The sequence below is a fragment of the Theropithecus gelada genome, chromosome 3 (assembly GCF_003255815.1).
Source record: "Theropithecus gelada isolate Dixy chromosome 3, Tgel_1.0, whole genome shotgun sequence".
In the NCBI taxonomy this organism is placed as follows: Eukaryota; Metazoa; Chordata; class Mammalia; order Primates; family Cercopithecidae; genus Theropithecus; species Theropithecus gelada.
The window spans coordinates 48,455,553-48,479,744 of record NC_037670.1 but is presented as its reverse complement, the minus strand read 5'-3'; the positions used below and the strand labels follow the sequence as shown (position 1 = coordinate 48,479,744).

General features: G+C 37.0%; 1 protein-coding gene across 1 annotated transcript in view; it reads right to left on the bottom strand.

Moving 5' to 3' along the window:
* Nucleotides 1–563: 563 nt before the first annotated feature.
* The window catches only part of LOC112621588 (putative uncharacterized protein ENSP00000383407), a 46,180-nt gene continuing 22,551 nt past the window's right edge, over nt 564–24,192 (bottom strand). The window contains exons 3-7 of the mRNA XM_025381045.1: nt 21,737–21,774; nt 19,375–19,461; nt 11,966–12,042; nt 3,867–3,932; nt 564–2,163 (exon numbers count right to left, since the gene is read on the bottom strand). Coding sequence (XP_025236830.1) covers nt 2,146–2,163; nt 3,867–3,932; nt 11,966–12,042; nt 19,375–19,461; nt 21,737–21,774 — 286 coding nt within the window. The 3' untranslated portion in view covers nt 564–2,145. The remainder of the gene's footprint in view (nt 2,164–3,866; nt 3,933–11,965; nt 12,043–19,374; nt 19,462–21,736; nt 21,775–24,192) is intronic.

Sequence of the window (24,192 nt, the reverse complement as noted above, 5' to 3'; positions counted from 1 at the left end):
TTGCCCAGGCTTGTCTTGGACTCCTGGCCTTAACCAATCCTCCTGCTTCAGCCTCCCAAAGTGCTGGGATTACAGGCGTGAGCCATCACATGTAGGAAGAAATTCTATAAACTACAAAATGTATTTAGAAGGCAGATTTCAATAATCCAATCTATCCTTGCTAAGAAGGACAGAAGTACTCAGTTTTTCTACGGAGAATTTGTTCTTAGCCACTTGAAAGGGAAGGTGCCTAGAGACAGGAAGAAGAGAGCTACTTTCATGTTAAAAACAAAATAAAGAAGAGGTTTTAAATGTTGAATTATTAAACTCCTAAATCTATATCTTCATTTTCTTCTATATAAAAGTGACTAGTCTCTATTCATGACCTAAAAAATATTCTAAAAAGATAATTTTTAAGGTCACAATGATCAATAAATATTTAGAAACTCAATGGACAATAATAAAACCAATGGGATTATGAACTAGAATTGATCAATGCAAACACATGAAAACAAATACATTTCACTTCAGAGGTTTATTTTATTGCTTTCTTGGAACTACAATTAATTTAAAAGATGATTTAAGATAATTTACTTATGCAAATGAAATATTGATTGAAGAAATAATTACAGTTGGTGGGAAAATTGCCATGTTGACATTGGATATTCATATATCATTGTAATTTTAAAAATTATTATTTTTCAGTGATAGAAACTGAACTTAAACTAAGATTGGATAAGCACTTACAATAAAGCTAGGCAAAATTTTAAGTCATCAAATAGATGAGTAACTGAATGAATTAGTTAACAAAATCAAATATATTCTCCTAGAAGGCTTATAAGACATTTATTTATTCGTTTATCACATGAGGACCTAATTTATTACTGAGGACCTAATCTATGGGAGGTGCAAAGAAGAATGAAACGTTGTGTCTGCCTGTGATGCACATTGCTTAACATGAATACTAAGAAAAATAGTCATCTGTTTCTGTTCCTGTCCCCCTCACTGCAAGGTGATCTCTTTGGGGTTCTAGTACTGTTTCACACATATCACTTCTTAGAGTCAGTATCATCAATGAATATATTCAATCTGAACAGCTGGCCAAAAATACATCTGGAGGAAAAAGTTGATGTGTGTCATATGAGAACTACAAATAAAATTCAATGATTATTCATAGGAAAGATTGCATAAGGTGGGAATAGGGAGGAGAAATGTGCTTGGCTAGAGGATTAGCAGGTATTTAAGAAGCTAAGCAGTATAATTTAGGATGTCTAACAACGCCATTTATGTAATAGTCTAATTCTACTATATAAACACTAAAACCCTTTCAAGTCCTAATATAATATTCTAGCTCCTCCTTCCTCTCAAGCAGATTTTGACATGTGTAAGTCTGGTCTTGGAATAATGTGCCCTCTGAGAACACAGTAAAAACAGAAATGAGTCTTTCAGAAGCCACACAGGCCCAATTTTCCATAGTGTAATGAAGTCGCAATGTCACGGCCATTTCTCCACTTCGGCAGGGGAAGCCAAGACTGCTTTTTGCTCACTGACCTATAGCTGAGGGTCAGTCTTTGAATGTGGACACACTGCCAAGCTAGCTGGGAGTTGCCAGGATTACACAAACCAGAGTTGCAAATGGGGGTTGTGTTGATTTAAGAGAAAAGGCCACAGAAGCCACATCTTTCTTACTTCCTGTGTAATATCCTCTGCTCTGAAATTTTGAAGAAGTTTCTAGAACTACTCATAAGAACATTTCTCTTTTTGGGTACACCTCCTAGCTGACCGAAATTTATGAACAATAGGAAATTTAAGAGCCAGTATGCAAATTAATTTTTATTAAGTATCTATTGGATTCTTAGCAAGAAGACGAGCTATGGATGGAAAATTACACAGTAAAAAAAACCCGTTTTTATCTAGTATTTATAATTTCAAATCCACAAGAAATGTTAAGAAATTTGGAGTAAGAACCTGCCCTTGCGTGCGGACGAATGATTGTTCTGCTTTGAAAATCTGCTCTGTGACTAGCCATGTGAACTTGAGTGAGCCACTTCACCTCTCTGTACTTCAGCCCTTCATCTTTAAATTGAAGGATTGGATCATAGGAATTCATTGTTCCTCACATGTCCTTGGGGACATTTGACTAGATAAGTGTCTTCTTTTGTTACTTTACATAAATTCTTGTGCCTTAGAAAAAATATCAAGGAAAAAGTGGGAATGACCTACTGTTAATCACAGATGATCAGAGTCTGAAGAAATATTCTCTAGTCCAACATTTTACTTTAAAAATGTGGAAACGGAAATGCAGAAATACGAGTTTAGAGGCCTAAGAGCACAGTCGGTGGTAGATCCAATTCCTGCCATCCAGTTCTCTTGCTTCTATTTCTAATTAAGGCATTTCATAATCCTCCCAAATGTATAGCTTTATTTTCATCTGAAAGTCCTTTTTGTATTGACTGAGTTTCATTTGTTTGTTTCCCACAGCTCTTTGACATTTAACTAGTCATTAAGAACTTAGATAGCATGTGAAATAGCAAGGGCAGAGCTCAATAAATCTTTTTTTAGGGAACAGAAGTAATACTTAAATCACAACTTTCCGTCACCTCTTCCGCCTACCTGGCACAATTTAGACATCTCTTAGACAAAAAGAAAAAAAAATAGTTGAAAAGAAAACTATTATAAAAACTTAAATGTTAATAACATGTTAATAATATTGGGGGAGAGAGAGCTATAAATAAAGATATCAAAACTTTCGTATTCGGCCGGGCGCAGTGGCTCACGCCTGTAATCCCAGCACTTTGGGAGGCCGAGGCGGGTGGATCACCTGAGGTCGGGAGTTCGAGATCGGCCTGACCAACATGGGAAACCCCGTCTCTACTAAAAATACAAAATTAGCTGGGCCTGGTGGCACATGCCTATAATCCCAGCTACTAGGGAGGCTGAGGCAGGAGAATTGCTTGAACCTGGGAGGTGGAGGTTGTGGTGAGCCGAGATGGTGCCATTGCACTCCAGCCTGGGCAACAAGAGTGAAACTCCCCCTCAAAAAAAAAAACCAAAAAACAAAAAACAACAACTTTCGTATTCATACCTACATAAAGAAAGATGATTTACCACAAGTAGTTATTTGTCACAAAATTACGATTACATTTTGGGAAACAATAGTCAAATAAGTTGCAAACATTAGCTTGTCGTGTTCCGAAACCATCTAGAACAAGAACTACAAATAGGACTTATAGTTGTTTCATATCAATAATGCTATAATACTTGGCGATGTACGTGAATATCCTGGAAATTTGCCAGACCTTCTAAACCATGTCCTTTCCATGAACCTCTGTTTAGCAATATCTGAACAAGGAAAAGAAGGCAGTTGATGTGATTTTAATATCATAAGGGACTGCTGGCACACAGAGAGACTTTTTAAAAAATGGTTTTATTATATTTCATTCTATGGACTATAATCCAATTAATTAATTGATTTCCTGTTATCACACACTCATACTGTTTCCAAGTTCTCTTTTTTTTAGCAATGCTACAATGAGGTACACTTCTCTCAGAAACATGAGATAGCACCTATTTCCCCCAAATCAGAAGATAATGCTTTTTAACATTATAAATTTTTTCCTATCTCTGGAAAAGTTGCTAAATTTGATGGAAAATTTTTTATATAACAACCTATCCTTCTTTAAAGGAAATGCTTTATGGTCCTTTCAGTTCAGAAAACCACTCAATAAGGACAAGTCTCTTTTTATATTCTTTAGAGAGTCTTCCATGTGGCAGCTGAAAACAAATGTAATAAAGAACCATAGAAAACAGTGCTTGTGGCATTAACATGATTGGAAAAGAGATGGGAAATCCACTTCAATAGTTATATCAGGGAAGAAAAGTCTCACCATTTCATCAACAGTAGGTTCAGCTTGTCTTTGATAATGAAATGGACTCCAGCATTCAGTGGTCACCTTAGAAATTAGAAAAGGAAAAAGAGACAACTAATGTTAACATTCTTTAAAAAACAAAACAAAACAAAACTCCACAAAGCTACCAAACTAATTGGGAAAGGATTCATTGTCTTAATTAGAAATAATTATCTTGTTATCAAAGTACACTGATTAATGTTTCATCAGTGACTTCATCTGCATATATACACATATATAGACAAATATGGAATATGTGTAGGTATATACAGTATACACACATTATATATCCATATATGTGTGTGTGATATGTGTATGTGTCTATGTGTATTAGATTCACTCCTCAGCCCTCACATAGGGCAATCCCAATCCATGATCTCACATTTAGAAGAGTTGGTGGAAAGAGGGGATCAGGAAAGTTTTGTGAAACAGCCCACTGTAATTTCTTAGTGCTCTACATTAAGTATATAATGGGCATCCGTTTTAGAAACGTTGACTGAGTTTAAACTCAAACCAAATATACATTTGGAGTAATATCTCAAGTTATAGTGTGGGATATCTTTTATTACATTTGGCGCCTGTCAGTGTAACCTTCTTACTCTCAGCTTCTACTCCTTTTGAAAACTTTATGTACCTGATATCAAACAATTTCTACCTAGGGCACTTCAGGACTGCAGCAAAGGGCATTTGATGGAGTCTATAAAAGGTAATAAAAGGGTGCTGTGGTCTGAACATTTGTGTTGCTCCCAAATTCATATACTGGAATGTAATACGCGAAGTGATAGTGTATTTGTCCATTTTCACATTGCTGTAAAGAAATACCTAAGACTGGGTAATTTACAAAGAAAAGAAGTTGAATTTGCACACAGTTCTACAGGCTGTACAAGAAACATAGTGGCTTCTGCCTTGGGGGAGGCCTCAGGAAGCCTCCAGTCACCGTGGAAGGCAAAGGGGGAGCAGACATTCCTACGTGTCAGGAGCAAGAGCAAAAGAATGAAGGGGGAGGTGCTACACACTTTTAAACAACAGCTCTCATGAGAACTCACTTATTATCATGAAAACAGCACCAATAGGGTAATGCTAAACCATTCATGAGAAATCCAATCCCATGATCTAATCACCTCCTACCAGGCCCCACCTCCAACACTGGGAATCACAATTCAACAGGAATTTGGGCAGGAACACTTATCCAAATTATATCAGATAGTATCAAGGGGTGGGACTTTTGGGGAAGTAACTAAGCCATAACGTTTTTGCCCTCATGAACGGAATTAGAGCCCTTATAGAAGAGGTTGAGGGGAGTTGCCTTGCTCCCTTTTTGAAGCAGACACTGAATCAGCTGGTGCCTTGTCTTGGACTTTTCAGCCTCTAGAGCTGTGAGAAACACATTTCTGTTGTTTACAAATTATCCAGCCTAAGGTACTTTGCTATAGCTGCCTGCAAGAACTAAGACAAAGTGATTTCAAATTTTATTCTGAGGGGAGTCTGCAATGAGATCAAGAAGAATGTAGAGACAGGGCAATATGAATATTCATTAAACATCTTGAGGGAGTATGCTCCTTTATTTAAATATTTATGACGATCACAAGAAGTTTTATTATCGCTATTTTACACATCTGGAAATTGAAGCACAGAGAGTTTAAGCAGCAAGTTTAAAGTCCACTGTTTTTACTCATATAAAGGTAAGGCAAGTTTGGTTTCCATAAAGTCTAAACCCCAGCAGAATTCTGGAGTTCTAGCTCATAAAATATAGCCAAAGAACAAGAGTTTTGAAGCAGAAAACTGACAAAGTAGCTGAAGTGACTGAAACAAGTGCCAAGCGGTTGGATTTTATTTTTGCCACAGTGTGTAGCCTGCGGGTTCTTAAAGGACTGGGCCCATATGTTCAGGTTTGTTACATTTTAAGGATGCTACCTAGTACCCAGGGCTTGACACAGTATATAAGAGTGCATTTACTAGCCATTTTCTATGTTGCAAAATTCCTTTTTAAAAATGAGTGAGAATGATGCTAAGGAATACCAAATAAGTCCTCTCAACCTTTTAGGGCAATCCAAAAGGAAAACACCCATACATATGTGAAGTTCATTCATAAAAATCATTTGTTAGAATCAAGTATTTCCTCTTTTTAAAATAAAAGTTAAATGTAGAGTTGCTTAAATTTTTTTTTCAAAAGTGAAAGTACACTTATCATAAATGCAGTATAACTTTGGATAAGGAAATGAGAAAATCCAATATGATCTTAATTTTACTTCACCAGAAACAAGAGATTTGGATTCCATGTTAACATCCTATGTTTCTTTAATACCAACAGAAGCCACTCTTGAAAGTCATTTACTGTTAAAGAGAGGAGATTAGATTTTTTTTTTCAAGATAACAAAATACAGCCCTATATTCTTTCTACCTGCAAAATAAGTTATAATCTTGCCCTTTGGAAGTAGGAAACTTCTCCATCTATAACCTCAAACTAGTATAGTTCTAATGGTTTTAAAATATGCTCACAAATTCTTTAACAGAAGAGGTCTTCAGAAGGTGCATCATAATACTGCCCCCCCCACCGTTAGTGTGAGCTGGATTTAGTGTGTTGCTTCTAACACACAGAATAAAATGGAAGTAATGATGTTTAACTTCTGAAATTAGGTCTTAAAAGGAATTGTGGCCTCTTCTTGTTCTGTGTCTTAGATGCTCACTCTGGGGAAACCAAATGACATTCTGTGAAGACACTCAGCCTCATGGATAGACCAAAGTGGCAAGGGACCTATCCCTGCAGTCAACTCCCATCAAAAAACTGAGGTCACCTGCCTACAGCCATGAGAGGGAGTTAGCAACAAACCTTTCAGCCCCAGTCAAGCCTTCAGATAACACCTTGAGAGACACTAACCACCTGCGATTATAAACACATGAGAGACTCTAAGCTAGAAATGCCCAGCTATACCACTTCCCAACTCCTGACCCACAGGGACTGTGAAAAAATTTTTTTGTTTGTTTTAAGCCCCTAAATTTTAAAGTAATTTGTTATGCATCAATAGATATGTAATACGATAGTTAAAAGTCATACAATGGATAAGAAAGTACTTGAAATAAGAAACATTGATCAAGACACAGTATCATTATTTCATCATAATATAGTCACTTCATACATAGACTATCATTTGGTTGACACTGTCATTTTGAATTCTTTTTGTTTGTTTGTTTTCTACCTTTTAGATTGTTCACACTTTTGTTTAGAACTGCCTCAAATCTGTCTGATAAAACCTAGTGAAAGACCTGTCTCTCCTGCTTGTTAATATATGACAGCATAACCTTAAATTATTTATCCAGTGACCCAGTGCTGTGACCTCGGTTAAGCTCATGGAAAATTGGTCTCGTTTCGTCCATTCTACATGCATTTCCCAAAAATTGTGTGCTATGTTGGATATAGTTTTAATTCTGTATATAGCCAATGGGATGTGTATAGCTAATATTTTATTTGTTAGTAATCCAATTTTCATCTTAAGGATTAAATGACTAACTCTAAATGCTGTTTAAACTACATGAGAGCTGAAGGAGACTAGTCTAGTTTGTGCAATAAGAGGTGAGTCTAGACACTGTTTAACTGTGGACACAGTTTTGTCTGATTGCTTACATAGAGCAGAGTTCAGCATTAGCAAAAGTGACTGTTTTAAAAATAAGGTATCAGGAATGTACTCAGCTTTGAGGAAGAGAATAACCAACAGTGGTTGCTTAAACAAGTATGGGGCTTATGTTTCTGTAAAATAGAAGTGCAGACATAGAGTTTCCAACCTGGGTGCAGCTTCTCAAGGATGTCCTCAGTGAATCAGGCTCTTTGCATGTGCCTGCTCCACCATCTTTCATGTCTGCCTTTGCCTCACGGCTGGAAGACAGCTGCTGATTTACCAGGTATTACATCCAGCTCCAGGCAGGAAAGAGAGCAAAAAACAAAGCTTTGTCCTTATGAGACTCTGTCTTATTTTTTATTTTCCAGAAAAAGAAAGTCCTCCTCAGGAATTTCTGACTGTATTTCATTGGCCAGAACTGGATTCCATGACCACCCCTAACTACCGGGTAGGCTGAGAATTCAAATGCTGAAAATTGCAGTCTCCATAGTGAAAGACATGAAGAAAGAAATTGATTGAAATGGGTTAATTAATTAAATTAGCAACACTTTTCCTCAGTGAAGGAGCTCAGAAAGAAAATGTTTTGGTTCAGTCCTGGGTACGGATGCTGGACAGCGCTTAATATCACCAGCACTGAAGGTAATAAATATTATCTCTCTTTTCTATCATGAATATGAATGATACTCTGAAGGCTGAATGCAACCTAGGAATTTACGTGAGAAATGAGGCATGCAACACTTTTGAAAATATATTAGCCCAAAGTCTGTATTACTGCATATTTTATTCCCCTTTTAATATGCTACAAAAGGTTTGAGCCATCAACTGAATGCTGCCAGAGAAGAACAAACAAGTACAAGAATGCAAAAATAAATGCTGGGAGTCAAGTTTTCACAAGATGTTCTTTATGGTTGGTATGATCACAGTGCTAAGCAGACTGATTTGCTTCTAGCTCTATCCATCAGCACTTCTTCCATAAGCCTGGTTCTCCAGGAAGTTTATCCCAGGCTATCTATGCAGAAATGTACATGGGGCAAAGTGGGTACTGAAGAAAGCATTCCCTGAACTCCTTCTCTTGCCCCTGCTATCTGATTCTTTGTAACTTCTTCCATGCCTGAGATCTTCTCTTCTATTTTGAGAACATGAAGGAAACATGCTTGCTTAAGTACATTCTGATTAGGAATTAAATATTTAATTCTGATCATTTTTAGTGTCTGAAATATATTTTGCATGCATGGTCAAATGATAATTATAACTATAAAATGTTTTACATTCTACAAACTTTATCCCATGTTCCTAATATTCAGGAAATGATCATAGGAAAATATTTACACTAGGATACTGTTCAATATTTTAACTGTTTCTATTTATACATAGTTTTAAGAAATTCTACAATGAATTTATATCATCTCCATAATAGGGAACAAAAATTGACTTCACTTTTTCCAGGAGGCTGTTGTCTTCCAAGACCATAATTAAACCAAGTTTGGGTTTATAGAGTTAAAATCATGAGATATCCCATCTCTGAACACATATTCATGGCTATAATTTGGACGTTTGTTGTCTCCAAACTTCATGTTGAAATTTGACCCTCAATATTGGATGTGGGGTGATATGGTTTCATTGTGTCCTCACAAAAACTTTCATCTTGAATTATAATCCCTATAATTCCCACATGCAAGGGCGGGATGAGGTGAAGGTAACTGGATCATGGAGGCAGTTTCCCCCACGCTCCTCTCATAATAATGAGTGACTCTCACGGGATCTGATGGTTTTATAAGCATCTGGCATTGCCCCTGCTCGCACTCACTTTGTCCTGCCACCCTGTGAAGAAGGTGCCTTCTTCTCCTTTGCCTTCCACCATGGTTGTAAGTTTCCTGAGGCCTCCTCAGCAATGGGGAACTGTGTCAATTAAACCTCTTTCCTTTATAAATTACCTGGCCTCGGGTATTTCTTCATAGCGTTGTGAGAGCGGACTAATACATGTGGCCTGATGGCAGGTGTTTGGGTTATGGGGCTGATGGATCCCTCTACAATAGATTAATGTTCTCCCTCAATGGTGAGTTCTCACTCTATTAGTTCTTGCGAGAGCCGATTGTTTCAAAGAGCTTGGCACGCACCTCCCCCTGCCTTGCTTCCTCTTTTGCCAGGGAATCTCTGGGTCCCCTTCACCTTCAGCCATGTGTGGAAGCAGCCTGAGACCTTCACCAAATTCAGATGCCCAATCTTGAACTTTTCAGCCATCATAATTGCAGCCCAAATAAACCTTTTTCTTTATAAACTACCCGGTCTTAGGTATTTCTTTATTTTGTGTTTATTATCGTTTCTTTATTTTGTGTTGTATTATTGCAACACAAAATGGACTAAGACACTCACCAACTCTCTTGAATTCAAGAGTTTCATGGTTTATGTACTGAACATTGTCACATAAAAATACCACTTCCTAGGCTCCAGTCATGACGATCCAGGTGAACAGGAATATGGCACCAAAAGTCTGCCTTTTTAAGTAATACTCCCGTTGAGTCTGATACAGACAGTTCCCAGGTAGGCTTGGAAAAACACTTATCTGATAGTCATTTGTTCACTGATGGAAGGCCAAATTTCATGCCATAGTCCACTCTTATGCCCACTGACAAGCCACTTTGCTACTCACACCAGCTTCTCCATTTGACAGTGGTTCCCTGTCTTCCCCATCTTTCAACAGATAAATTGCATCTCCTTCTCCTCAGTCACAAGGAGTTAACACATTAATATTTTGCATAATACTCCTTGTTAAACTATACTGTCATATAGATAAGTGTTTCTTAGTTAAATTCAATTGAATGTCTACTGTGAATAAAATTTAGATAAGACCAGTGCCTCCTCCCAAATGAGGATTTTTAGATTAGATGGCTCCTGCTTGTCTGCCACTAGGTATGAATTCCTTCGGTTTTTAGTGATACACTACATGGCACAATTGAATGGTTACCATTTGGAAGCACCATTTCTTGGCCAATTTTAACCTTCAGAAGAATTGTTCTTAGGGTAAAGATTTATCTTTAACAATTTTCTTCAAAGAACTTTCTATGTTACTTTCTTCTTTCCAAGAAACGGGTCTATTTTTCCACTAAAAACCTACAGAAGGATTTCTCTTGGCACAAGGCAGCCTAGGAAGCTTTTCCAGTAAACCAGCTGTTATTTTTCTCCTGGCTATCAGACAATGCTTCACTTAGATATTATATCTGAGGTCTCATCTGAATTTAGGAAAATGAGACTGCTTGTTTCAGAGATAATCTTCCAGCTGTGCTTGTGCAAGTCTCATTAAGTCCTTGAAAGAGTAAGAGGAGAAGGAGGGTGAGGGAGAAGGGGAGAAAAGAGGAGGAGCAATGACAACAAATGAATTTTTAAAAGTATGTCTTAACTATCAGACATAGAGCTACAGTGTTTTAATGACATGTCTCACTGAATCCCATGAAAGTTCTGAGATATTTTTTATACATGTATTTTACAGATGATAAAAACCAAGGCAGAGAGAGTCTAAGTAAATTGCACAATGCCACATAGCTACTAACAGTCAAAGCAAGATTCAAAGTGAGCTCTGTCTGATATCAGAGCTCTCATCCATGCACTGTGGGAGAACCCACTGGGAGACAGTACTCGGGCAATGTGTTACCACGTCTTGTAGCATAGGCCTATCACTCTGGTAGCATCAGAGCAGCCAGCAGAAACTGTAGTGGATCAAAATCACAACTGACCATCCAATTTATTGGAGGGTCTCCAATAGCCTCAGAAATCAGGCTGGATTTAGGAAAGTGAGCCCCCCTTACTCACCAAATCAGCACTTTACAATTCATATGCTATGTACCTTCTATCTACTGCACCAAAGAAGTTCAGTTCTAAATTTCTAATGAAACTATCAGAATGATTAAAGAGAACCTCATGGCTGTCAGAAAAAATATCAAAAGTCAGTCCGATGCCTGAATTGGCCTTGTTGACTCATATATCCTCTCTTTTTACAGGGTGAAGAGCAAGTATTTGGCTATTGATTAATGTTACGTTACGATTGTTAGTGAGGCCAAACATTCAAACAGTTTTAATTGTCCAAACTCCTGGGCTAATTAATGCAATTTTGAAAGGGATTGGTCAGGACTCACAGTTTATGTTTTTATATAAGTGTTTAGCATAGGTCTTGACAGAGAACATCCCAGTATATTAATTTAATATTCCCAGAGTTATTTATCAAAAGGCTGTACAATATGATGTTTTGCAAAATCAAAGTAGTTTATTATCTTGTCATCATCGAATTTTTTTCATTTATATTTCAGTTCACAGGGACATAAGCATATCAGTTACAAAACAACCCTATAATAACTAAATACAAAATAGCTACAAGGCTGTGTATATATTGTCCACTATGTCTAATATATTACAGAGCTGAGTAACAAGATGATTTTCACAAAACACGTAAATGCTGATTATTCACATTACCTGATAGGAAGTTCCTTGTAGAGTTTTTCCTTGATGAGTATGTATGTTGTTACTTAGAAAATCATCTTCATTTAGATCTAAGAAAAGAGATAACTGTTACATACAGAATATCAGAAATTACATGATTTAGGAAGTTTAGGTGCAATGTAACACTCATGTTTTTATTTAGTCTGTAAGACATTACATTGGATAGGTCAAAAATATTTTTTTCTTAAATATATGCTTTTTTTTTCCTACAAGAAAAAGATCAAAATAAAATAGAAATTTAACAAAATAGGTATGCTGCTGACCATCTGTGTCCCTGAGGAAGTGATGGAAATTCACTGTGATTCCCTTTCTTGGTAATAATAGGATTGTGGACTAGCTACAAAAGCCACTTCTAACTTCAAAGTGCTATGACTCCATGCAGTTATCACCTCACCTGTTTCTATTAAACTAAGCCTTCCACCCCTGGCATTTTGAGCTTCATTAGCTTAGGTCTTCTCAACATGAATTATTTATGCTGAAATTGTTCTATGCATGCTTTAGTAAAAGCTTTGCAATGTAGCATCCATTTGCTTGCAGCTAAATGAAACCTTTTCAAATGTAGCAGCACTTCCCTTTTAGCTCCTGTAAATGGGAGCTTCATTTATTTAAGTCTGAAATACATGGTATGTTAAAAGAGGACAAGACTTTATGGGTCACTTAATCCAAGCCTCTTATTTTACAGATGAGGAAAGTGCGACCCAACATCACCTCGTCACCAGGCCAGTGACGTTTCCTTTCACTTTCACTCCTATTTACTTGCAACCATTGCTTCAGTTTTCTACTATTCCTCATTCTCATATTCTGCAGTGGAAGCGAGGACAGGCAAGTCCTATCTTCCATGCACAGTGAAAAACAGGTACAGATTTTTCTCCAGATCTCCATCATAGCTATAGTTAAAAGATATGTTAAATTCACAGCTCAGTCTCAAAGTTACTTGCACCAATAACTTAGTATTTAAAACGAGACTAACCATACAACAGGATTCCAGAAAGTACCTAAATTTTAAAATGAGCTGATTTTGTGATCTGGTTCTTTGAATCAAGAATTTATGTCACAGGGTCAGGCTGCTAGAAGCTGAGTTTTTGCAGCTTGGTTTTTAGTTTCTGTATTGAGAAAAAGAAATATTGCCTGCCTTCTTTTATTCCTTCCCGTGTTGTCTCTTTTAGTCACCTTTTTACAGGAATTTTAAGTTACTCCTTCTATAGCCATTCTTCTGGGTATAGAAAAAGAACAGTAAAGTGGCCTCCTGTGTTCTAGAGTCTGGAATCAAGCTTAGAAAATAAGATACGAATATGTGCAATGCACTTACATAACAACACAAGGCAGAAAAATGAGTGATTCATACACAATACGATGGAGAGAGATCACTACGACTCCGAGAACTTGTGGAAGAGACAGGGCCAGAATGGAAGCTTGAAGAATGGATACAGTTTGAAAAAGTGGAAGGAAAGGAAAAGGTGTAAATTTAGCAGTGATGCCATGAACCCCGGCCTATTATGCAGCATAAATGGAACATGTTTAATTAAGTGTAGAGATTGAGGCTGGTCAGGCCAGAGGGCGATTCTGGATACAGAGTAAGAGGAGGTAGGGCTGGATAGGTGACTGAGGCCCAACTGTAATGGGACCTGAGTACCAGGTGGAAGAATTTGGGCATAAACCATTAGACCAATGTTGTAAATATAAATATCTACAGGAATCAAATACATAACTAAATGAAGTTAATTCGATCAAGAAGGCAATGGGGATCCTACAGTGAGCTTAAGATCCAGCTCCCCAGCTACAGGGTAGCCATGGCTCTGAGCTCTCTCAGTTGAAGTCACCCGAGACTTTGGGTCCTGGACTGGCACTTTCCCTTGTGTTTTTCAAGGGTATACAAACGTATGGATTTTCATGTAAAATTTCCTGATTTTTAAAACATCATATGGCCCCACCAAGCTTTTCTTCTGAATAAATTCAGCTATAGAGGTACCATTTCACAGGTCCTGCTGTAGAAAATGGGGGACCTTTAAGGGTTGGGACTAAATTAGGCAAACTTAAACCTTTGGTGTCTGGTCTTATACGTTTTTATTTATTTATGATTCCCAAATATTACCCTCCAAAAAGTGCTTTATAAAGACAGAATCTATTTGGTCCTAAGTAGCAACAAAGGCAGGAGTTGAATTAGACAATATGTGGGCTGTATTTTCCACAGTTGGCCACAACCATGCCTTCCCATTCCATCAAGAAACTGAGTCTAATTCTTCTCCTGTTGACTCTGGGGTGATCTTAGTGACTCACTTGTCACAGTAGAGTGCAGTGGAAGTAATATTTTGTGATTTCCAAGGTAAGGTTAAAGAAGCCTTGCATAAGCCGGGGGCAGTGGAATACCTACATCCCAGCTGCTTGGGAGGCTGAGGCAGAGGATTGCTTGAGGCCAGGAGTTTAAGATCAGCTTGGGCAACAGAGTCAGGTCTTGCCTCAAAAAGCAAAAAACAAACAAACAAAATTACAAAACAAGAAACGGTGCAGCTTCTACCTTGGGCTGTTGGGATCTTCATTCCTAGACACTTCTTCCTGTGATGTGTGAAGCTCCCTTGCATGTTGCACACACTTGAAACCCAACCCTGAGGCTGGGAGAAGCTGGAGCGACATGAAAAGGCCACATATAGGTTCTTTAGTTGGCTGCCCAGCTAAGCCGAGCCTAACCTAGACTAGTTGTCAGACATGTAAGTGAAGGAGCCTCTATATGACTCCAGCTACCAGATGTTTAAGTCCTCCCCAGTCATTCAAGTCTTCCCAAATGAAGCCTCTGACATCACATTGGGGACCAGTTCCCCAACTGAATTACTGACCTGCAAATGTATGAGCCTAATAAGATGTTCTGTTATACTACTAACTATTGGAATGGTTTGTTTGCTGCAATAGATTATCAGAACATTCAAGAACTACATCGTAGATTACCAAAATCAATGTGCATAAAAATATGCCATCCAGCATAAAAATTGAGATTACAACTGCCCTTCAAATACAGAGGCAGTAAAAGGAATAAAAGGGATGTAAAAAAAAGTTTTTGTTTTTAGTCAGTTTTTAGGTTTTCTAACATAGATACTTCTGACTATATTACTTTTCAAACAGGCAACTCTAATCTCAGTAAGAACTCCTCTAAAGAATTAAAGGATCTAAAGATTCATTTGAATAAAACACTAGACGTCTAAGTGGTCTCATCATTGAATTCAGAAAGCCTTCCTTGGATATATGAGGCATCAAACCATGCAGTGGGTACCCTTTCCTCAGGGACTTTATTCCCACCTTGTAAGCAAGCATTTAGAGGTGTGAAGTAGGATTTCCCTCTGGTGTTCCTCATGTAGTCCAGTTTGGCCAAAGTTAAATTACCTGCCCTTGAGAAACACATTTTTCTAAAATTAAATGTGTGTTTCCTGAAAATTAACCAGAATGGTGAATATATTTGTGAATTTATACCATCTTTTGCCATCTTAAAATTAAGCTACTTGGCCTCAGGCCAATGAAGAAAAATAATTAATAAGGTCTTGAAAAATTAAGCCAAAATATTTATAAGCTTACATTGAAGAGGCTGGACAAATAATGATATTGACCAGAAGTCAGGAGAGAAATTAGGTTTCAAACCAATGGTAATTGAAATGGTGGACTAGAGTAGAAATCCTTAAGAACACCTCTTCTTTCCCTCTGGGTTCCTCCTTTTATAATTAATCTCATCAAAGCCACATGTAAAGAAGATTTATTTTTAAAGTAAGTTTGCAGCAGTATAGGTGAAGTTAATGTTTCTCTTATTACTAACATTGTTTTCTGACTTTGTCTGGTCCCTCACTTCCCTTAGTAATATATGCCATTTTTCCCCACTTTTTCTTGTAGAATAGTCTGTCACAGTTACACTGATGGATTGAAAAATTTCTGAATCTCCAAGTAAGTTTTGTTTCCTTTTTATTATTTTTTAAAAGTTGATTTATTTTTATTCTTTGTACTTTCTGGTATAAAATATGAAAATCCTATCCTTGAAATTATCTTTAATTAAATCATAACTTAATCTTAGGTAAACTCCAATTCACAGATTCAAAAGTTTGTTCTTCTCAATTCTTTTTAGTAAAGTCGAATAAATTTAAATATTTTTAAATGGACTTTAACTTACTAAAATAAATATTACAAATATTCTTCCTATTTATAATGCCAAAAATTTAACAATTAACCTGAATTATAGATTAATTTCTCCTCACACCTAAGCTATGCCAATTTTTTAGTTGTAAAGTCCTAAGCACTCAATTTATTCTACATTATTTTACAGATGTAGTCTCTTTTAATAGAACAGATGTAGGCTTAGATAAAAATCTCCTTAGAAGAAGGAAATGGACTAGATAAATTAAAATTTTATGCATCTGGAACTCAACTTATTCTGACAAATTTGGCCTTAACCTATATAGTACAGTCATGTTGTTGAGCTATGGATTAATATACCAGACACAAATCTTAGCTAAATATAGCCTGTGGAATCTTTTCATCAGGTCCCAATATTCTTTAGGGCTGAAATGCTATTAATATAATGTGTTAATGTCAAAATATCATTTTGAAATTGAAATTGAGGAAAATTGTCCCTTTTTTGGCCTTGAATTTTATACGATTGCTTAGGACTTAATGTCACTCCTACAGTTTATTTCCCTATATATTTTCTTCTAGTTTATTGAAGCTATCTTTACAATTTCATCATTAGTATCTAGTAAAATCATGTGGGCTGTGGATGACAACAATGATGCACTTTCCCATCTTCATCTCACTGAACTCCACAGACTGTCTATCCTCAGGCACAGTAAACTAACCCTAAGTAATTATGCAATTAACAGCTAAAAAGGAGTGTTTAAAATGAGAAAGAAATATTTTAGGTTGATACGTAGGTCACTAATTACTTAGAAATACTCTGAACCTTCCAAATGAAACCACTATACCCATAAAATTAGAGCCTACAACTTGTGGCCTTGAATTTCTCCCTTCAATTTATAATGTTACAGACAGCCTTGGTCTCTGGCCATCAACTCTTCCTAGTATGGCATTAATCTCTAGGAAATGTCCAGTAACTCAACTGCTGCCACTGAAATGTCTGCTGAGGTTCTTGGACACACACACATGCACACGCACTCGCTGAACACACACGGTCACTCAAGACCCTGAGAAATATCAAAGCTGGGAAAAATTCTGTAAAGGCTTTCTTTCTTCCTTCGCTGACAAAGCAACCAGAAGTAACTCACCTAAGGCCAGGATTCTTTGCTGCTTTTTCAGTGTAGCTATAATAGGATTCCCTGCCTTTTATTCCCAAACTAACAACACAAAACAAAAAACGTACATAAGAGAAAGGTAATTTTAGGAAATAGAATACTTGAAGAAATTCATGGAAAAATTTATATCTACAATACTCTTTAACACCGTTATACCTTCTTTATCCATAGATCAATATACAATAATCTAAAATAAAACAGGTGCTTCTAGAAGGATTAATAGATAAACGGAATGGTGGATAATTAGAGAAACTGATAGACGAGAGTTTGATTAACTGACTGAAGGTGTGGATGCTTAGAGCTGGCATCCGTGTGGTAAAGACAGTCCAATCCAAACATGATAGAGAGGGAGGTGGAGCAAGGTGGCTGAACAGAACCCTCAGTAACCATCCGTCTCACAGGAATACCAACTTGAAGAGCTCTTCACACAAGAAAGCACCTCTGTAAGTAAGTAAAAATCGGGTGAGTGATCACAATACCTGGTTCTAACATCATCTCTTTGAAAGAGGTACTAAGAAAGTAGGAAAGGCAGTTTGGGATTGCTGACTCCACTGCCCTCCTCTATCCCTGGTGGCATCCTCATGGTGCTGAGAGAGAATCTTTGTGCATGGGGAAGGGAGAGCCAAGTTATTGTGGGACTTTGCATTGACCTCAGTGCTGTCTCTCACAGTGGAAAGCAACACAGGGCAAAATTCAGTTATCTACTACAGGGGGAGCATATAGACTCGCCCCCAAATTCTGACTAGCCCCTCCAGAGTGGGCTGAAGCACTTTAGGGTCCTAAGTAAACTTGAAAGGCAGTCCAGACCACAGGACCTGAAATTCCTGGGCAAGTCCTGGTGCTGTGCTAGGCTCAAAGCCAGTGGAACTGAGGTGCACATGATCCAGTAAGACATCGGTAGGGATGGCCAAAGGAATGCTTTCATCACCCCTTTCCCAATCCCAGGCAACACAGCTTGCAGCCCCAGGAAAGACTCCTTCCTTCCGCATAAAGAGAGGACACAGGAGAGTAAAAAGGACTTTGTCTTGCAACCATAGAATAGAGCACTAGGCAGACTCCTAAGGTTTCCAATCCATTCTTCACTCCCAGGTGAAATTTCTAGACTCTTGAATCATCAACAGCTAATATAATCAATTGTTTTTGTCATTCCGATAACCCTTGGGGGTGAATACCAAGCAGATCAACTTTTGATACTGTTTTTCATCTTTGTAAACTCTTAAGACTTTCTGTTTTATTATTGTCTTCCCAAAGTTAAGTAATTTTAATTATGAAATCACTTACTATTAATATGTTATTCTACACCTGACTGCTAATTTACTCTCCCGGAAATTTTTAAATTCTAAAAAGACCTAATTATATATTCATAATCAAGGTTATTTCTCTTACATTTTTTTAAGAAGACCTAAACATAACTATTAACATATCGATGTTATCTTTAGAGTTTATTTGTGCTCTAATTTTTATTTTATTTTTTATTTATTTATTTTTTTGAGACGGAGTCTCTCTCTGTCGCCCAGGCTGGAGTGCAGTGGCCGGATCTCAGCTCTCTGCAAGCTCTGCCTCCCGGGTTCACGCCATTCTCCTGCCTCAGCCTCCCGAGTAGCTGGGACTACAGGCGCCCGCTACCTTGCCCGGCTAGTTTTTTGTATTTTTTAGTAGAGATGGGGTTTCATTGTGCTCGCCAGGATGGTCTCGATCTCCTGACCTCGTGATCCGCCCATCTCGGCCTCCCAAAGTGCTGGGATTGCAGGTTTGAGCCACCGCGCCCAGCCTAATTTTTAATATATTTTCAAATTCTTTTGTACATTAAAACTTTCAGTTTTCTTTTCAATTGCTTATTTGCTTCAGCAGGCAACTTAACTAGATCCCACTTCCTTTCTGTATATGTGTCTATGTGATGTTTATACACATATGTATATGTATACATGTATATATTAATAGTTTATAATAATGCATATTCTATTCTATCTTATTTGGTTTTCCTTTTTAAGTAGACCAGAATATTCCGCTTATTTTCATGGTGAAAGATGTAAATTTTTCTTACCTATCCTTTAAACTACTTTGGGAAAATGCAAAGTCAGCTGAACTAAATTTAGCAATTACCTTTTAGCTGACAGGGCCTTCTGATGTGGGAATCATTCTTATGCTTGCTGTGTTCCTGCCAGATTTTGTCATTCACAGTATTTCCTTCTAAAGCGAAGCAGAGAATTAGTTAGAATTCACAGTAACATTTGTCCAGTAAGTATAAGACATTTGAAATCAAAACAAGTTCAGCATGGGAGTTGTAACTTGGTAAGTGATATCTTAAGAGAGCTCTAGTTCTAGGGAGTTGTAGTCCCTCATGGACAACTGCAGGTATCCTGTGGGCTACCCACTTATTCCCATGAACTACATAGGCACCTCACCATATATGATAGAATGCTGTTACTCTAATAATGTCTCTTGACAGTGTATGATTGCATTATTCTTTGTAGTAGTTTTCTTGAATTCATAACCAATTATTATTATTATTACTTTTTTGAGACAGGGTCTTACGGTCTTACTCTGTTGCCCAGGTTGGAGTACAGTGGTGTGATCATAGCTCATTGCGACCTCAAATTCCTGGGCCATAGCTATCCTCCTGCCTCAATTTCCCAAGTAGCTGAAACTACAGGCATGTGCCACCATGATAGGCATATATATATATATATATTTTTTAGAGACAGGGTCATAATCAATTGTTTTTATGCATCCTTAAAAGGTTAAAGTATCCTTACCCTCAAGATTCCCCATCATTTCTAACAAATTAATTGTGTAGAAAGAACACTGAGCTGTGATGGTTTCAAGAAACTCTAAGATCCTTGAATGGAAGGTCAATGATTTGCTCAAGTTTGTCCTCCCAACATCTAAAGCAGGGCCTGGACATGTGAAGAAATGAATTGCACCAAATGGAAAATTGGAGTCCCTTCTAAATTACTTACTACAGATAAATCATTCTACATGTTCTATCCTACATTGATAAAACAAATGTTAAATAATGCCACCAATGGGTAGCATGAAGACAAACTCAGCATGCTGTGTTGTTTCTAAAGTCACTATTTACTCATATGTTTTGATTATAGAAAAGGCAGTTGATCATCAAGAATTGTGTTAGGATAGAAATATTGGTTGTATTGTATGTACATGCTGAATAGACTGAGAAAGGATTTAGATGAAAAAGAAAATTTTGCCTTACTTCCTTTTATTTAAGACTATGTGCTCTTCAAATCAGGGCTGATATTCAACATATTTAACAGCTAGTGACTGCAGGACCCTGATAGGATCCAGCACCTGTAGATGTTACTGCTGGGAGAATTGAAACCTGATTAAAACGCAGATATCCTTCAAAGTTGTACCCATTGTGGGGTATCACCTTAGTCACAATGAGCTTTTCAGATCCTACCAGAAAATTGGTTTTTTAAAAAGAAGGAAATGGGTATTAGCATCCGACTCCTCTGCTGGGGAGAAGGAAAGGGAAAAGGGTACCCACAGGTTTGGCACACTACATTAAAAGAAATTATTGAGGCCCAGTGTGGTGGCTCACGCCTGTAATCCCAGCACTTTGGGAGGCCAAGGTGGGCGGATCACGAGGTCAAGAGATGGAGACCATCCTGGCAAACATGGTGAAACTCCATCTCTACTAAGAATACAAAAACTAGCTGGGCGTGGTGACACGCACCTGTAGTCCCAGCTACTCTGGGAGCTGAGGCAGGAGAATCGCTTGAACCCGCGAGGCAGAGGTGGCAGTGAGCCCAGATCGCACCACTGCACTCCAGCCTGGCAACAGAGCAAGACTCCATCTTAAAAATAAATAAATAAGTACAATTATTGACTGGATGACCCAGATGTTTCACCATTGTGAATGTTTTATAATTACTGACTCCCTATTTGCTGTAAAGTAACAAGAGAGATAATCTATTAACTTTCTAAAAGTAATGAATAGAAATCGATGTTTACTTTAGAATTAAAATACAAACCAAACGGATTGCATGTGTTATTACTGTGAATGCTATCACAAAAACTAAAGAGAAGATTTGGTGTGTGAAATGTTGTAGAAGAGACTTTTATAATAAAACCACTTTCTGCTAATTTTTTATTGTCTCCTAGATTCACAGATCTAAAAAGATCTCTAACAAGTCACCTTGGCCATGCAGCAGCCAAGCTACACATGGAGAGCCGGAAGATGATCAGCCAATGAACTACCAAAGAGGATTATTCGGTTTAAATATAACAGGAAATTATTGCAAACAAATCAATGAGTTCTTTGTCATAGCCATTTAAAGTTAGAATGAAGCCACTTTTAAAAAATGTTCTTCTATATAACTCAAAGACAACTCAATTTGACTTTCATTAATCAGTTTTGTTGCTTTATGGCAGGAGCAGGAGAAAAGAACTTTTGGGGAGACAGAATACATCATTTACACTTGTAACTTTGGGAATCACTAACCAAATATTTTATTTTCAGACATAAATCTCCGGAATAACCTGGAAGAATAAAAGAAACAATATTTAAGTCTAGATTTAATAAATAACATCTTAATCAAACAGAAATTAGAATGTGTGCAACACTTTGGGAGCAGGAATGAATTCTACCTCTAACTAAGATCTACCTATGATCTTGAATCTTCCTAACCCTAGGTGGCAAATTACAGTAAATACAAGTATAATTTGGGTCTATAAATTTCTGTGCTGTATGGAGAAACCGATATTCATAAAACCTGAACAAAATGGTAAGTCATTTTACATGAAAATATCTCAGGATAACCAAATACTTACTGGGGGGAAAGTGTTTTTCCAAATAATTATGTTAGTAAATACAGAAAGAATGATGTAAATTGAATATAACCATTATGCAATCTCTAATAAAATAACAGATCTGGAAAATAATCACCAATTACTGATAAAGCCTAATTGAAAGGCTGATGGGCAACTTCATGCCGAATGGCTCCACCTGATACCATCTGAACCCACTGAGCAATATCACTGTCATAAAAATATGATCGTGCTAATCAATTCATGTGTGTGGGTGAAAACACACATATCTCATAACTGACATTGTTATAGCTTAAGTGTTTTCAACTATTGATATTCTTCATTGTCATTAAATTAAAACCGAGGTTACCCTTTTTTTAAGCTCGAAATTGTGAACAAAAACATGCATAGATAAGATTTCCTTTTTCTTAATTTTTTTTTCCGTTTAATTTTTTAATGCAAAATGGTTAGGACATCTCTTGGCACATAGCAAACAATTCCAAACAAATAAGCTATTTATAATATTGTAAAGTGAGGTAGGTAAATAACAGCAAGACTAGACATATAGCTTACAACACAACAAAAGAGAAAGTATGCAGTCACTGAAGACCAACTTTTAAATATACATATAAATATATATATATTTGGACCTTTTCATACTTTATATATATTTGAATCTTACCACACTTTGAGATTTACCTAAAAGTTTACAGGAAACATAGAGTAGAGACAAACATGCTTAAAAAAACACAAGGATTCAATCAGCAAAATTCAAAAATCTGGGAAATTCTTCAGGACACAGACTCCAGTTTCTTCAACAAATAAATGAAAAGACACAAATGAAGAGACATGAACTGAATCCAGCTGAGCTTTTTGGATCCTGATTTAAACAAACCAACTCTGAAAAAGCATTCGAGTCTGTCAGAAATAGTTCAATATTGACTATATATTTGGCAATACAATGTCATTTGTCTTGTTTTGTTCTAGTGCAGTAATGGTATTGTGATTATGCTTTTCAAAAAATAATTCTTATTTTTTAATAATATACACTGAAGCATGAAATTATGTGTCTGGCACCTGCTTTATTAATACAAAAACAGTGGGGATGCAGTTGGGGGAGTAGAATGGGTAGAAATGAAATTGACTATAGGTTGATCCTTTTTAAGTTTGGTGATATGAGTTTATCATTAACTCTTCATCTATGTATGATTGAAAATTTCCATAATGTTTTGAAACAGAAACAGAGGATAGGATTATGCTGACTGGACCGTGCTAATCAGTTCATGGGTGAGGGTAAACATACACACATCTCATCACTCACTGTTACAGCTTAAGAGTTTTCCACTATTCATATATTTGATAGTCATGTACTCACTTAGGCAACACAGATACATATTCTTGACAGTCATTAAATTAAAACGAAGGTTATCCTTTTTAAGCTCAAAATTGTAAGCAAAAACATGCATATATAAGGTTTCCTTTTTCTTAATCTTTTGTTTGTTTTTAATTTTTTAATGCAAAATGCTTAGGACATCTCTTGGCATGTAGCAAGAATTCCAAACAAATAAATCTGTTTATAATACTGTAAAGTGAGGTAGGTGTATAACAACATGAGACATCATTTCCATCAGGAGAGTGGTAGGCAAAACAAAACAAAACAAAACAAAACTAAGGAACTCAATGGAGACTTCAATTTTATTTTAATTGCTTGGAATCTGAGGCGCACCTTCACTGATCTGGTTTATGTTAGAAAAATTGTAAATTGGTCAGCATCAGACACTTTCCCTTTAATTCAATCCTCCTGTCATCTATATTTTGGTAGCCTATATTCTGTGGAAGCATCAATCACAAGCCAACAGCTACTATTTTGTTTAAGTACGTGCCTTGGAATTAGTGAATTTCTTATTCATGGTCAGAATAAACAGCCTCGCATACGTGGCGATAAGACTGAGAAAGGTCCTCCCGAAATCCCTTCTTTACTCCACCTCATGCTTAAAATGCCAGTGTTGTAGTTTAAATAGTTAATTGTAACTAAAATACAACTACGCCACCCTGACAGGTCCTTAAGCTGTTAATCATCCAATTACCTACTTACTATGGATGTGTTTTATATTTTTAACTGGGAGAAAGCTTTGAGCAGGGGTGGGGGGG